The sequence below is a fragment of the Mytilus trossulus genome, chromosome 7 (genome assembly GCF_036588685.1).
Source record: "Mytilus trossulus isolate FHL-02 chromosome 7, PNRI_Mtr1.1.1.hap1, whole genome shotgun sequence".
NCBI lineage: Eukaryota > Metazoa > Mollusca > Bivalvia > Mytilida > Mytilidae > Mytilus > Mytilus trossulus.
The window spans coordinates 7,563,855-7,579,621 of NC_086379.1; the positions used below are offsets into that span (position 1 = coordinate 7,563,855).

Sequence of the window (15,767 nt, forward strand, 5' to 3'; positions counted from 1 at the left end):
AGAATACTAAATGTTGTCAACAAAACTAATCCAAGAAATCATTATTTGCCCCTGTATCAACATCTTTGAAATAGAACCATTACAGTTTTTTTTATCTATGCGTAAACAAAAGTTTTATCAAAACAAATATATTTAAAAAAAATATTAATCCAATATCTAGATCTCCAGCTAAAATCTCCTTCAACATCGACATAATCTAGACATATGTGGCCACAATGACTGAACAACATCGGCATGATCTAGACATCTGTGGCCACAATGACTGAACAACATCGACATGATCTAGACATATGTGGCCACAATGACAGAACTATATTGCTAATGTTATTGTTGTCTAATGAAAACACATGTACAGGTTGATCAAATCAATTTTGTACATATAACAAAATCCACAAACATAGTTTCATTGAAACCATAACTCGGTTTATATTTGGCTTGTTTGCCAGATTTGAGTTTCAGAATCATTTCCTTTTAAAAAACATTTTAAAAAACATTGTTATATCATTAAGTTATATTTACATAGTTGTATGTGACTGCCATACACGAACCACCATTTTCTACATAAGAAAATGTCTGTACCTGGTCAGGAATATGACAGGTGTTTTCAATATTTTTTATGTATTTGTGCTTTTGATTTTGTCATTTGATAAGTGGCTTTACAATTTTGAATTTTACTTGGAGTTCGGTATTTTTGTTGTTTTACTTTTTACTATAAAACAATAATTATAAAAGACAGATATTTGTAGAAAAAATGCTATATTCTAATTAATTAAAAAGCAGTTATTTTATGAACTGTGCTTGTTTACAGTTAAAATAATAGCAACGCCCTAATATTCTGTTCTATAAAATGTACAATAACTGCTTTGATATTAAATATAACTGTGTATTCGTTATTAATTTTGTTCATTGTACTAAGATGTATAGATGTAAGCATATAAATAAAATAAAAAATGGCAAGATTAAGAAAATAGGGACGAAAGATACCAAAGGGACAGTCAAACTCATAAATTGAATATAAACTGACAACGCCATGGCTAAAAATGAATAAAAAACAAACAGACAAACAATAGTACACATGACAAAACATAGAAAACTAAAGAATAAACAACTCGAACCCCACCAAAAACTAGGGGTGATCTGAGGTGCTCCGGAATGATAAGCAGATCCTGCTCCACATGTAAAATAATAAAAATAACAATTAATGTGGCAATTGTATTATTATAAATTTAAAAGTTGTGGACACAGATTAGCTGACTTGGTCTGTTGGACGTAACAAAATGTCGTGTATCTGTAAAAAAATCAAGAACATATATTAACATTATATACAAATTACCAAATGTATAAAAATCGTGATTTTAAGTTTCGATAGTGCATCGTGTTTTATCTAATTCAACATCAACATCAAACATGTAAACTATTTAAACACTAATTTGTATCAAACTGCACAGTGGTGCATCTATATTCAATGAAACATTAGTTAAAAAACACTCAAATATTATGAATAGTTACGGAGAACACACACCAAGATCACAAACTGAAACAATGGGGATAGCACGATCTCAGAAATACAATTAACGGTACCAATTTTCTTGCACCAGATGCGCATTTCGACAATACATGTCTCTTCAGTGATGCTCGTGGCCAAAATATTAGAAATCCAAAGCTTATATAAAAGATGATGAGCTATAATCCAAAAGGTCCAAAAAGTATAGCAAAATCCGTGAAAGGAATCAGAGCTTTGCATGAGGGAGATGCATTCGATGCGAGACTGGAATCATTGACAGGGTTCATTCATTTGTTTTTCTCCGTATTATATCATGAATATTAGTTCTATTGCCGGTAAAAACAATGAACTTGTTAAAAGTAACGAATCGTTATAATTCACTAGCTCTGTTTGTTTATTACAAAGCAGCGTTGTAAAATTTATCATGCATACCGACCGTGCAAAGGCTGTATAGCCAGTCAATGTCGTTAAAATCTTTCCTTTGTTGTTGATTCATTTGATCGAGCATTATTAACAAAATTTACCCATAAAAATGTTATGTCCATGAACACGTTGTTGTCATTGTTATAAACGCAAAAGTTAATAATCATAAAACGTTATTATGAAAAGAAACATATTACAAAAGCATAAAAAGGAAACATAGAAAAACTTAATTAGACTATGGATATACACGGAGTACTAACTCTGAAATAACAACAATTATTCATGTTAAGATGAGAATTTAACTTAAAAATAATTGCAAAATCGAATATCAAAAGAAAGCTTCCAACTCGCAGGCAAATCCAAAAAAAATTCTATTAACGAAATACTGAAATCCGTGCGTTATTTGGTTGCCATCACAAATTGGTTGATCTTTAACCAAGGTGTCTAAATTTACAAAACACTCTGTCATAGATCGAACGCCACCGCTATCCTCCATTCAATATTACCTGAAGTGCATGAGAAGGTTACGCTGATGGAACACCCGGTATCACTCAATTTGGGTTTCATGTGATTCCATACTTTTTTTCTATGTCCTGATTTGCATTTTCTGAATTAGTTATGACATTTAAACACCAGTTAACTAGAGCTGCCCAGATAAGACAATTATATCATTCAGTGGTCTAATTGATATGGGAAGATGTGGTGTGAGTAAATCAATCGCGAGTAAACAAATCCGGTTAACAAAATAAAAAACCCGATAGAAACACATAATTAAAAGAGGAAAACTAACGAACAACAGGAACTCTGAAATGAAGAAAAAAGACCACTCACATAGGGAGGAACTTTTCCATAACAACTGTCATATTTCTGACTTGTTACAGGACATTTTAAGGACAAATGATAGGTTGAACCTGGCTTAATGGATATATACAAACCTTCATGTGCTGGAGCATTTAATGCATAGACTACTAACATGAGCATGTATAAAACATAGACAACTAGCCTGAGAATGTGTAAAACATAGACAACTAGCCTGAGAATGTATAAAACATAGACAACTAGCCTGAGAATGTGTAAAATAGTTATCAAAAGTACCAGGATTATAATTTTTTACGGCAGACGCGCGTTTCGTCTACATAAGACTCATCAGTGACGCTCAGATCAAAATAGTTAAAAAGCCAAACAAATACAAAGTTGAAGAGCATTGAGGACCCAAAATTCCAAAAAGTTGTGCCAAATACGGCTAAGGTAATCTACTCTAGGGGTAAGAAAATCCTTAGTTTTTCGAATAATTCAAAGTTTTGTAAACAGAAAATTAAAAAAAATGACCATATAATTGATATTCATGTCAACACCGAAGTGCTGACTACTGGGCTGGTGATACCCTCGGGGACGAAACGTCCACCAGCAGTGGCATCGACGCAGTGGTGTAAATAGTTATCAAAAGCACCAGGATTATATCTTTTTACGCCAGACGCGCGTTTCGTCTACATAAGACTCATCAGTGACGCTCAGATCAAAATAGTTAAAAAGCCAAACAAATACAAAGTTGAAGAGCATTGAGGACCCAAAATTCCAAAAAGTTGTGCCAAATACGGCTAAGGTAATCTATTCCTGGGGTAAGAAAATCCTTAGTTTTTCGAATAATTCAAAGTTTTGTAAACAGAAAATTTAAAAAAATGACCATAGACAACTAGCCTGAGAATGAGATAAACACTTAATGCCTAGACTAATAATATGAGGAAGTCACGGAGCACATAAGGCATAGCCTACTAACCTGAGCATGTGCTGTAGCACTTAAGGCATAGACTACTAACCTGAGCATGTGATGAGCACTTAAGGCATATACTACTAACCTGAGCATGTATAAAACATAGACAACTAGCCTGAGAATGTGATAAACACTTTATGCATAGACTAATAATATGAGGAAGTCACGGAGCACTTAAGGCATAGACTACTAACCTGAGCATGTGATGAGAACTTAAGGCATAGACTACTACGCTGAGCATGTGATGAGCACTTAAGGAATAGACTACTAACCTGAGCATATGTGAGCACTTGAGGCATAGACTACTAACCTGAGCATGTGATGAGCACTTAAGGCATAGACTACTAACCTGAGCATGTGCTGGAGCACTTAAGGCATAGACTACTAACCTGAGCATGTGATGAGCACTTAAGGCATAGACTACTAACCTGAGCATGTGCTGGAGCACTTAAGGCATAGACTACTAACCTGAGCATGTGCTGGAGCACTTAAGGCATAGACTACTAACCTGAGCATGTGCTGGAGCACTAAAGGCATAGACTACTAACCTGAGCATGTGCCGTAGCACAAGGCATAGACTTCTAACATGGGCATGTGCTGTAGCACTTAAGGCATAGACTACTAACCTGAGCATGTGCTGGAGCACTAAAGGCATAGACTACTAACCTGAGCATGTGCCGTAGCACAAGGCATAGACTTCTAACATGGGCATGTGCTGTAGCACTTAAGGCATAGACTACTAACCTGAGCATGTGCTGGAGCACTAAAGGCATAGACTACTAACCTGAGCATGTGCTGGAGCACTTAAGGCATAGACTACTAACCTGGGCATGTGCTGTAGCACAAGGCATAGCCTTCTAACATGGGCATGTGCTGTAGCACTTAAGGCATTTACTTCTAACCTAAGCATGTGCTGTAGCACTTAAGGCATAGACTACTAACCTGAGCATGTGCTGGAGCACTTAAGGCATAGACTAAAGCATCTGCTATATCATCGGCTTGGAGACACTGAAAAAGAGTATATTATGTATGCATCTATAAGGAGTATATGTATTTGTATTTCAAACGTGTCTTTCTTTTAAAACATCAAAAATTAATTTCAGTTAGTTACTAGTATTTAAAAAAAATCTTGGAAACAACAGTAAATTGAAAATAAAATCAGCAAAGGTTTTTCAGATGTCAAATGAAACTATTATTTTTTATTTGTTTTAAATAGTTTTTCGTCGATTAATGGCCAATAAATAAATAAAATACTCTGAAATTCATGGTCTAAATGATAGCATGCATTACATGTAAATGAAGGTATTTGACAGTTTACATAATATACCTGACAAACAATGTATAAAGAAGACAGGATAAAAGTACTGATGACTGTGTTTACTGTCATAAAATGGATTATTCTTTAACATGATTCCATAAATAAATCAAGTAGCAATTTACGGTCATTTCAGCTTTGTTCCGGTAAAGCAAGTCTTTTGTTGTTGCAATAGTTAATTCCATGGTATCATATCACAGTATCCGATGAAGGTTGAAAGCGTTTTCACTATGCAACAGATTGACAATCCGAAAGTCAATGGACCAAGTTTCGAAAACATGCAACAATACCTTTGTTTAATAAAATAAGAAGATGTTGAAATTGTATGCCAATGAGACATTTCTTCATCTAAGTCACAACGTATCAAAATTTATCAATTATCGGTCAAAGTACGGTTTGGGGGGGGGGGGGGGGGGGGGGGGGGAGGGGGGGTAGTTTGATTTGCAATAAGACAAAATGTACCATATTGTATGAAACACGTATCCTTTTAAGTGTTATTACTTGATAACGTTATAATCATACCTTTATACTTGAATATAACGCCTGAGCTTTTTCCTCACTTTTCTGCATTCTTTGTGCAAACTCTGTTTCAACTAGACCAGGACTGATCGACTGTAATAAATAATATTAAATTGAAGCATAAGCAAAAGTCAAAGGGACAACCTTACGTTATCATTATTCGTATTGTTAAATTTTCTTTTGATGCCAGTGCAATAAATACATGAAAAAGTAACTAATTTATCCATTTATTTAAACATCATAGACATGGATGCACTACGCCAGTGTCAAGACTTGATAATTTATATCTAAGAATACACTGAGTTTCGGACAAGAAAACAAGAGTGTGTACAATCTCATCACAAATATACCAAGCTCATGATTTGGAAGTTATAGAGCACAATGTTCAAAACCATGGTCACCCTTATAGCAGATTGCCTGACTTTCAAACTGTCTAGCAGTTTACAAAATAAAAATAAAGACTTATTTACCTGTATAATGGTCAAAATATCCCATCTTTCAGGATACTCATCATAAAGAAATAATACAACGTACCGGAAGTTCGATGTTTCTCGGTATAACAGTTTATGCAACCAATTTAGTAAAGGTTAAATAGTGCAGAGCATGTGTTGAATAAGACCGTCTACTTCCAGTTTTTAATATGTGTCTGACTGTCCTTGTAGCGTAGAGTAGACGAGGTATATACTTGAATGATTATAAGGGTGTTAGCCAATTTACCAGAATAAGTACACAGCCTGAAATTGGTTGTATGTGTTTTGAAGTGATAATAGTTGCATTTATCTATGACAAAATTTCTAATCTCAACTTTTCAGAAACCATGATCTAAAGTTACTAATATTGCATTCGAAGAATGGCAGGAAAAATACAAACAACGTATTGACAATCATAACCTAAAACATGATTTTATATATACACAAGGAGAGTTATTTAGTAGTACCTTCAAGTATACTAAAATCAGTAGCACAATACTATATAATTATGTTACATGAATATAATTACAAAATTATATTACATGTATATACTTAAAATTAAAAAACGGAAAAATTACCCAAATCCAAATACCCAAGTGAGTTGTATCTTTTGGCAGACTGGCATTTACACCACATCTATGTATTTATGTTAAATAAACCCTTTATTTATTTTAATTACCGTGATTCTTATTTGTGATTTCATTTCTCGAAGTTCGTGCCTGATACCTTCTCCGAGAGCAGTCACAGCAAACTTGGTAGCTGAATAAAAATGTCCATTAGCGGAAGGGATAACTCGATGACCAGACATACTAAAAAGAGAATAGTACAGGTTTTAATTAGTATAAGCAATTTTTCTATAGACAATGTATCTGCTTACAGCAACGTCAGGTGCGGATCCAGACATTATTTTTATATAGATTAAACCGTTGGTTTTTCCCATTTGAATGGCTGCATTGTCAGGTGCGGATCCAGACATTATTTTTATATAGATTAAACCGTTAGTTTTCCCATTTGAATGGTTTTACATTACTAATTTTGTGGGCCCTTTATAGCTTTCTGTTCGATGTGAGCCAAGGCTCCGTGTTGAAGGCCATACCATGACCTATATTGGTTTACTTTTATAAATTGTTATTTAGATGGAGAGTTGTCTCATTGGCACACATACCACATCTTCCTATATATAATTATTAACTTTCCGATTATATGCCTCCATTCAAAATCATTGATCGTCAAAACGGGGGGTTCCAACTCTCGGAACGCCCTCCCCACTCTTTTGAATCCGCCACTGAACGTAATACGAACCTCTTCATATAACACTTCGGTTAGAAACTTTAGCAAAATCCAATACGTCTGACAACCGTGTTCACGAGAAAAATCGAGAAATATGAAAAAGAATCTACTAACATATTATTTTTATCTTTATTTTTCGATTGTTTCAAAAAATATTTATCAACAATACGATCGTTTCAGTTTAGCTAAATGTTCATGTATTAAAATTGCTGCTGTGTGAATTTTTCTAACCTGTTTAGCAGAAATACATGCCCATCATTTGCACCTTTTTCCCTCATTTGTTTGACAGCTTCTCTTGTACAAATTGTCAACCCTATGATATTTACCTGAAATTTTATAAAATCTTAATAAAGAATATTCTGTTATAAATGTCATTTCGATAATTGGTAAAAAATCATTAGAGAGTGTACAATATCAGATTGACGTCGACAAGTATCATAATATATTACGATGTAAAGTGTACCTTCATTCATTACAACCGTTATAAATACGTGCTCATAGAATGATGAGCGTTACACTGTACAGGTAGACAAACAACGCGTCATTCATTACAACCGTTATAAATACGTGCTCATAGAATGAGCAGCGTTACACTGTACAGGTAGACAAACAACGCGTCATTCATTACAACCGTTATAAATTCGTGCTCATAGAATGAGGAGCGTTACACTGTACAGGTAGACAAACAAAGCGTCATTCATTACAACCGTTATAAATACGTGCTCATAGAATGAGGAGCGTTACACTGTACAGGTAGACAAACAACGCGTCATTCATTACAACCGTTATAAATACGTGCTCATAGAATGAGGAGCGTTACACTGTACAGGTAGACAAACAACGCGTCATTCATTACAACCGTTATAAATACGTGCTCATAGAATGAGGAGCGTTACACTGTACAGGTAGACAAACAACGCGTCATTCATTACATACGTTATAAAAACGTGCTCATAGAATGATGAGCGTTACACTGTACAGGTAGACAAACAACGCGTCATTCATTACAACCGTTATAAATACGTGCTCATAGAATGAGCAGCGTTACACTGTACAGGTAGACAAACAACGCGTCATTCATTACAACCGTTATAAATTCGTGCTCATAGAATGAGGAGCGTTACACTGTACAGGTAGACAAACAAAGCGTCATTCATTACAACCGTTATAAATACGTGCTCATAGAATGAGGAGCGTTACACTGTACAGGTAGACAAACAACGCGTCATTCATTACAACCGTTATAAATACGTGCTCATAGAATGAGGAGCGTTACACTGTACAGGTAGACAAACAACGCGTCATTCGTGATTGCAAGAACTCCTTTGATTTTACACATCAAGTATTACTTGACCGACCAATGAAATTTATCGTTACAAAGGAATCAAAGAAGAATAAAAAAAAGTATTTTATATTTTATAATGACTGTTATACAAGTTAGAGTTATGATCCACTGTTACCATGTTTAACAGGAGAAAATGCCTGTACTAAATGAGTCGGATATGACAGTTGTTTTCCATTCGTTTTAGCTTTTTATTTTGCCTTTAATGCCAGAACTTTTGTTATTTAATTTTTAACTTCTAAAAACATACAAAAAGAATAAAACTAGAAAAGGATTAGGCCACATTTAAAAGAATGTCTGTTTCCCCTCCCCCGGGTCTACCCTTTGTAAACAGAACAGGAAGGCAGGTATTTTTTTTTTTTTTTACTGGATGTGATTGTCAGCATGGTCACATGAATGGTTTGACTTGTCCAGTCCAGGCCATTTATCAGTTGTTCGTGCTCAATTTAAGTGTATTTATTTAGATTATCAATCCTTCTGCTTTCAAGCACTTTCCAAAAATGGAAACAAATTATTTTCAGGAAAAAAAATGATTTCGATTTTTTTGTGGAAAATAATTTTTGACCCAGGGGCTTATTTTTGACCCGGGTGGGGGGGGAGGGGAAACAAACATATTTTTAATTTTGGCCTTACAAATTGAATTCCTATTTTTTTCAAACACGGATTATTGATTATGCAAGCTACAGCTGGGACAAATGTAAAACACCTAGATCTGTGCTAAGTATTTTCGATTACCGTTGTTTAGACATGTATCTAAAATTGTAAATGACAATGATAATATTCTTTCATTATTTTTGACAGTGAACCTAATATTATTGTAGTATAAGCTCTGGAACTTCTTCTAACAACAGTAGTATTAGAAAATTTATATATTTTAGTGAGAAAAAAAAATCGCATATGAAAGATCTTCAACAATGCCATTATGTATTTAACCCAACATTAAACCATTCCAAACTAACCAAATAACAATTAAAAAAAAGAAGTTTATTTGAGAACTTACATCAACCATTTCTCTCCAATCTTTTGTTTCCCCACTAAGTAATGGAGCTGCATGTGCTAATCCAGCATTGTTGACACAAACATCTACGCCACCTAAATCTCGTTTGATCATGGTGAACATATCCATAATGTCTTGTTCTTTTGTTAGGTCACATCTCACAGGTATTACCTGGCCTTTGGCCGATGATAATTCAGTTTTTAGAGCCTGGATAAAAAAAAACAAGTTTGTTATTTATAGTTAGAAGACTCCCTCCTTCTGTTTTAGTGCATTGACATTTAATATGCATGTATGTTAGTTGCACTGTTACACATCTTTAATGAAAGGGCATTTTCTAGCCGCCTATACAGTATGGATTCTTCTCATTTGTTGAAGGTCGTGCGGTTGCCTATAATTGCCAATATCCAGTTCATTTAAACCCTGTTGTTGGTTGTTTCATTGGCAATCAATAAACATCTCCTTTTATATGCTATGTAAATTCGATAATTCCTCTACTGATAATGGCATTACTGTAAGATATTATTAAGTACAACCAACAATATTAGAACATTTAGAGGTATATTTTCATATTACCAGCCAATTGGGGGTTTCAGAGCTTCCTTTCCGTAGTTGTCTGCTAGATATAAGTATTGTAAAATGTTGTTTGTACTTGCAGTTTCGTTATAAGGATAGAGTATACATCATGAGGGCACAATCATTTTATTGATTATTCATTTATCTTATTTTTATTTCGATATTTATTTATGTTCTTTAATGATGGCGTTTTGTGTTTTTCATTTATCCATTGACAGAGAAAACGAGATAGAGACTCTGTGACGTGTACATATCAACAATTAAAAGAAAGAAAAAAAAAAACAGATAAAACTGTGTTTTCGATAGGTGCAAAAATAATGGCCCGCAGAAGGTCACTTCGGACCCCTCAGAGATTTGTTGCGAGATTTTATACGAACACATTAAGACTGGACGTGTCTATGTATTTATACATCCAGCACAGCTAATTATATGCAAGCATTTGTTGAGTGTAGCTATAGGTTTGACAGCCAATTGGGAAACTCCATGAGGCAATATTGTATGTACATAGATAAACTCATCATAGATACCAGGACTAAATGTTGTATATACGCCAGACGCGCGTTTCGTCTTCAAAAGACTCATCAGTGACGTTCGAATCCAAGAAAGGTAATTAAGCTGATTGACAAGACAGACACGAACCTAGTATAACATATAAAATTGACGAAGCCTGACCTTACTTAGTACGACATACAAATGTACATGTAAGGTATGTCAAAAAACTACATATTTATGGGGTGAAACATTTTCAATATTAAAATCATATTGTACGAGCAGTGGTGTGACTGTTTGAGAATCATATTCTGGTATCCCTCTTTATATTATTGGTATCCCTCTTTATATTATTGGTGCAAACAATTTACATGTAAAGAACAGTATCTGTTGAAGATATACAAATTAGAAAAAATAAAAATTATTTGCACTTCATCACGTTCATATAGGTCACGTTTATATAGGTCACATAGGGTTTAAAGAGATAATAATTTATTTAGTTATCGCGTAACTTGGTCAAGCTATGTTTGTTATCTTACAAAAACTAGTCCGTCTTAAAATAACAGATATTTTTAAAGTTACTGGTATAAAGCAATTTGTTTCTTTAAATAGACATCTTTTTAAAGTTTTTTTTTCTTATACATTATAACGTTGTTCTGAATACACAACAAATACTCAACCAATCCTTCTTTTCTCAGTCATACGGTATTTCTGTAGCTATGTCAATTGAAGTTTAATGTATCCTACATATATATGTTCTCTGTCGTCAATATCAAATATAACACAAAAAAATATTGCAGTAATTTTTAAAAACCGTATATGATGATGTTTCCATGGTTACAAATAATATAAACTTTCTTTTACCATACTGTTGGCTATAAGATCAAGATACTATAATATTACCAAAGTGGGGATAAAATGGCAAACATTATAATGGTGTGTATCTTTATCCCCTCACTCACACGACTATACATACTTTTACAAATTATGACTTGGGTGGACAGAAGCATTAATACCAGATCTTCTTACATCTGTATAGATCTGTATACTATCATGACTATAGATGTATAAATATCACATACGCATGTAGTTTTTAAAACATTGGTGTGTGCCTATGCATTATCGGAATAATTGATTATTTGTTGGTATTTCCAGCACGAGACCTACATGTATAATTATTCACTCACATATATAAGCTTGCTGTAAAACAACTCGTGTACAGGTACAACATTTTACATTGTGTGTGTAAATAAAAGATGTTCATACGATACCTCAATTTTATCGATAGTTCTTGAACAGCCTACAACTTTCATGCCATTTTGAACAAGCTGTCGCACAATAGCGGCACCAATGCCAACAGAGGCACCGGTTACAAGAGCAACTCGACCTGCCCACCTTTCCATTGTTCTAATTAATGAACTGCGGTAAAATTTGAATCGGTCACGGACACTTCTATTTTACGCGTTTAAATGATAAATACTGTTAGGATATACTGACGGTGTTCAAAAACGCAACACAATTATATTATACTTTTTTAGTGTCATTTTCAAACCTTCAATTTTGTGGAATGAATGCTGCATATCTTTTTTATTATGAATTTACAAAAACAAAAACAAAAAAATTATTACTCAGTCAGTCATCACGTCAGTGTCTAAAAAAAAAGATGAAATCAAACATCTGTATTATTAACTTGTGTTGTAACTTGATAGGGCTGTAAAAAAGTTGACCGTGTGCTTATTTTAGAATGTAGCACCTCCGCGCTTTATACAACATGCTTTATAGCGTAAACATACTGTATTTTATTAGTTACATTCAGGCTAAATATAATGTACACAAATTGACATTTACATACAAAATATTATTTGACAGGATCCGAAAACAAGCTGTTAATTTATACAATTAAGTTAATTATTTGTTATAGTGACATGCAGTAAATATGTACAGATTACATATCTTATTACCAAAGTCTATATAAAGTATAGGTATACAATTATATCAACATCAATAATACATATAATACATACATACACACAGACTATGTGAAAGCAGAAGGTGTTGTAGTAATAAACACACATTGTTTTAACATTTCGGATCTAAGCTTAAAAGATCTAAATATAAATTTACCTAAATTACATGTAATTCTTTTACATTGTTAGTACTCATCAGTTTGATAAATGTGTACATCGACGTTTTTTTCAATAAAATGGCTTAATATATTTCTCGTTTCTCGTTTTGTTTATATAGATTAGACTGTTGTTTTCCCGTTTGAATGGTTTTACACTAGTATTTTTGGGGCCCTTTATAGCTTGTTGTTCGGTGTGAGCCAAGGCTCCGTGTTGAAGGCCGTACTTTAACTTATAATGGTTTACTTTTTAAATTGTTACTTGGATGGAGAGTTGTCTCATTGGCACTCACACCACATCTTCCTTATATCTAATATGAATTGTTCTAAAACCTTGAAGACGTGGACATTTGAGGATGCAATGAAACTCATCTCCTCTTTATCATTTTTACAAAGGTACATGTTCTATTATTTCTTGTTATACCATAAAATCTTCTATTTTCTATAGCTAAGTTGTGGCTACTTAATTTTATTTTTGTTATACATTTTTTGTAAACATTTGGAATTGGTTTGCATCAATAAAATTGCAGACCAAAATTATCTATATAAACATACAATAAATTGTTATTTGGATGGAGAGTTGTCTCATTGGCACTTACACCACATTTTGCTATATCTCATTTATAATAAATATGAATACACCCGGCCCAAGGGACCTATAAGTCCCCTCAAACGAAATTAAATAATTATAAAACAATTATATCACTTTCTGGAAAATAACAAATTATTCATGAATTTTTAAAATATAAACAAGTTATATTAATCCGTTTCCTTTATCAAATAAGAACAATTCATATATAGTAAAACTGTATGCATATGTATCATTATATTTAAATTGATACATTTAATAAAGATCCATTATGTTACATCTGGTGATCCGTTTATTTGGCAATCGCTAATGGCAGTCAGCAGGGTTTAGGAACATCAGTTGTTCGACCTGCTAGTCAAATGCGTTTTATTAAAAAATACTTTTTTTGTCACTGTGTCTGGTCTTTTGGAAAATGTTGTTCTTGCTGTATTAAGACCCCTCTACCAAGAAATTGGTTTTGCATACCCACGTATAAAAGTTGCCGATCCAACGCAACCATATGTTTGAACGTTGTCTTCAATTTAGACTTTTGTAAAATTTTGCGCACAACTTTTGTAAACTTGCGCACAACTTTTAATCTTGTGCGCACAATTTTGAGAAGTTTCAAGATTAAAAGTTGTGCGCATAAGATTTAAAGTTGTACGCACAAGATTGAAAAAGTTATCTACATTCATTAATTTATTAATGTAATTTAGACTAAACGACGCCATGTTTGTTATGTGCCTCTGTCTTCTAAACCACCTATTTAAAAAGAACAGATGGAAGAGAGCGAGAAGATCTTTTATGACAAATGCAAAATTTAAAGAAATGGACCTCTTCTGGCTCACTACCGAAGATAAAAAAAAAACACGCCCCAGTACTACACCACTGGACCCCTGTTGTGTTCACTTATCGCTACACTGACTTCGGTGCGAAGCTATACGTTAAGCACGTTATTGCGTCAATGCCGTGAAATGCGACAGAGCAATTTGATAAATAGCTCTTCTATGAAAACTAACTAGTTCAGCTTTATGAAATTCATATCCGTAGATTAGGCAGGTATTACTGTTTCCAAAAACATTAAAAATATTCTTTAACTTTTCATAATAATTTAGAATAATGATACAAATATTACCAAAACGTCAAAAATATGCATGTCAGACGTAACAAATTATTCGCAAAATAACTTTTGCGGTAATTTTTGTGGTCTAATAAAAAGTTTAAAATCCGCGAAAATTCGCATGAATAATAAAAGTCTAATATAATTTATGACGCCATTGCTGTTTTTTGTGTTAATCGAACGGTAAAAAATCATTTTAAAAAAAATGAATGATCCTCGCCATGGTCAGGTTTCTGAAAATGGTATGTTATCAAAATTTATCGCTTTTTAAAATATCAGATGATATAAAATTTTGTTTTTATAAATTATTTCTACAAATGTGCTTAGATAGACCATTTCAAATCCGGAATTTTACAGCACTCGCACCACAAATAAAAACGCATTGGCCTCGGGAAAATGTCTTGCAAGATTGTCCAATGTCAAATTTCGCCGCTTTTTACAAAAACACTGTAAGTTTCAACGTCATTTTATTAAATATTCAATTTGAAGCATATAAAACAGTGCTTTTTCGTAATTGTGCTTTCACCCCACAATACGATAACATACTTGTTGATAAGCTATTAAGTCGAAATGACTTCGTTTTTTAACAAAACAAATGTCTTGCAAGTTTGTCCACTGAGCAATTTTCTTACGTTTCGGACGTTTTCGATTCGGGACGCTATATATATATATACATATATGTATTTTCAAATTATTTCTAAAAGTTTGTTCTTTGTTTTGGTGTTTAACACCACATAATGTATAAGCGACATTTGTTGTATTTTATTGACCTGTCATCAAAGGTAGGAGAAGCCGGACATCAGGCGACCTTAAGTTAAAATAGTTGCAATAACTGTCGATTAGCATCGGAGTCGAACAAATCTCGCCACGAGCGTATCTTAAAATTACCATGTTTTTTATCACTTTATATGAACTCATTAGGCCAATCATCATCCTAGGCCATCGAATTTGAAAGCAGTTCGTATTATCATATGATATGTGAACGATATTTCATTGTTTTTAAATAACAAGTACGGTTCGATTTTATGTTTTAAGATCAGAGGACAAAACAAAATAAACAAATTACAAGTTTCGAAAATAGATAGAATCATAGAAACCATGATAAGAACTGCAATATATAAAAGTAGTTATAATCAAATAGAAAATGAATAACTATCTAAAATGAAAAAAAAAACATATGGTAATTTGTCAATAAATAGGTAAATTATTATTTACAGAACAAAAGAATTTCATATCCGAGACAGAGAGAATTAAAGATTGTAAA

At 33.3% G+C, this 15,767-nt stretch overlaps 1 protein-coding gene and 1 long non-coding RNA gene across 2 annotated transcripts in view; both read right to left on the reverse strand.

Annotated features, from left to right (window-relative positions):
- Positions 1–15,767, reverse strand: part of LOC134726795 (uncharacterized) — a 252,490-nt gene that overhangs the window by 222,759 nt on the left and 13,964 nt on the right. The window lies entirely within an intron of this gene.
- On the reverse strand, positions 1,199–12,127 carry LOC134726793 (dehydrogenase/reductase SDR family member 11-like). Its single transcript, XM_063591209.1, has 7 exons — positions 11,965–12,127; positions 9,635–9,838; positions 7,524–7,618; positions 6,682–6,811; positions 5,536–5,625; positions 4,641–4,706; positions 1,199–1,288 (listed from the first exon to the last, which is right to left on the reverse strand). The coding sequence occupies exons 1-7, from the start codon at positions 12,094–12,096 to the stop codon at positions 1,247–1,249; spliced, it is 759 nt and encodes a 252-aa protein (XP_063447279.1). The 5' UTR covers positions 12,097–12,127; the 3' UTR covers positions 1,199–1,246.

Bases quoted from the DNA above. Each gene is read 5' to 3' on its own strand.
- LOC134726793 (XM_063591209.1), bottom strand. From the start codon at position 12,096: ATGGAAAGGTGGGCAGGTCGAGTTGCTCTTGTAACCGGTGCCTCTGTT. The intron at 7,619-9,634 runs GTAAGTTCTCAA...ATAAAATTTCAG, and splicing joins ATTGGAGAGAAATGGTTGAT to GTAAATATCATAGGGTTGAC. The intron at 1,289-4,640 runs GTTAGTAGTCTA...ATTTTTTTACAG, and splicing joins GTGCTCCAGCACATGCTCAG to ATACACGACATTTTGTTACG.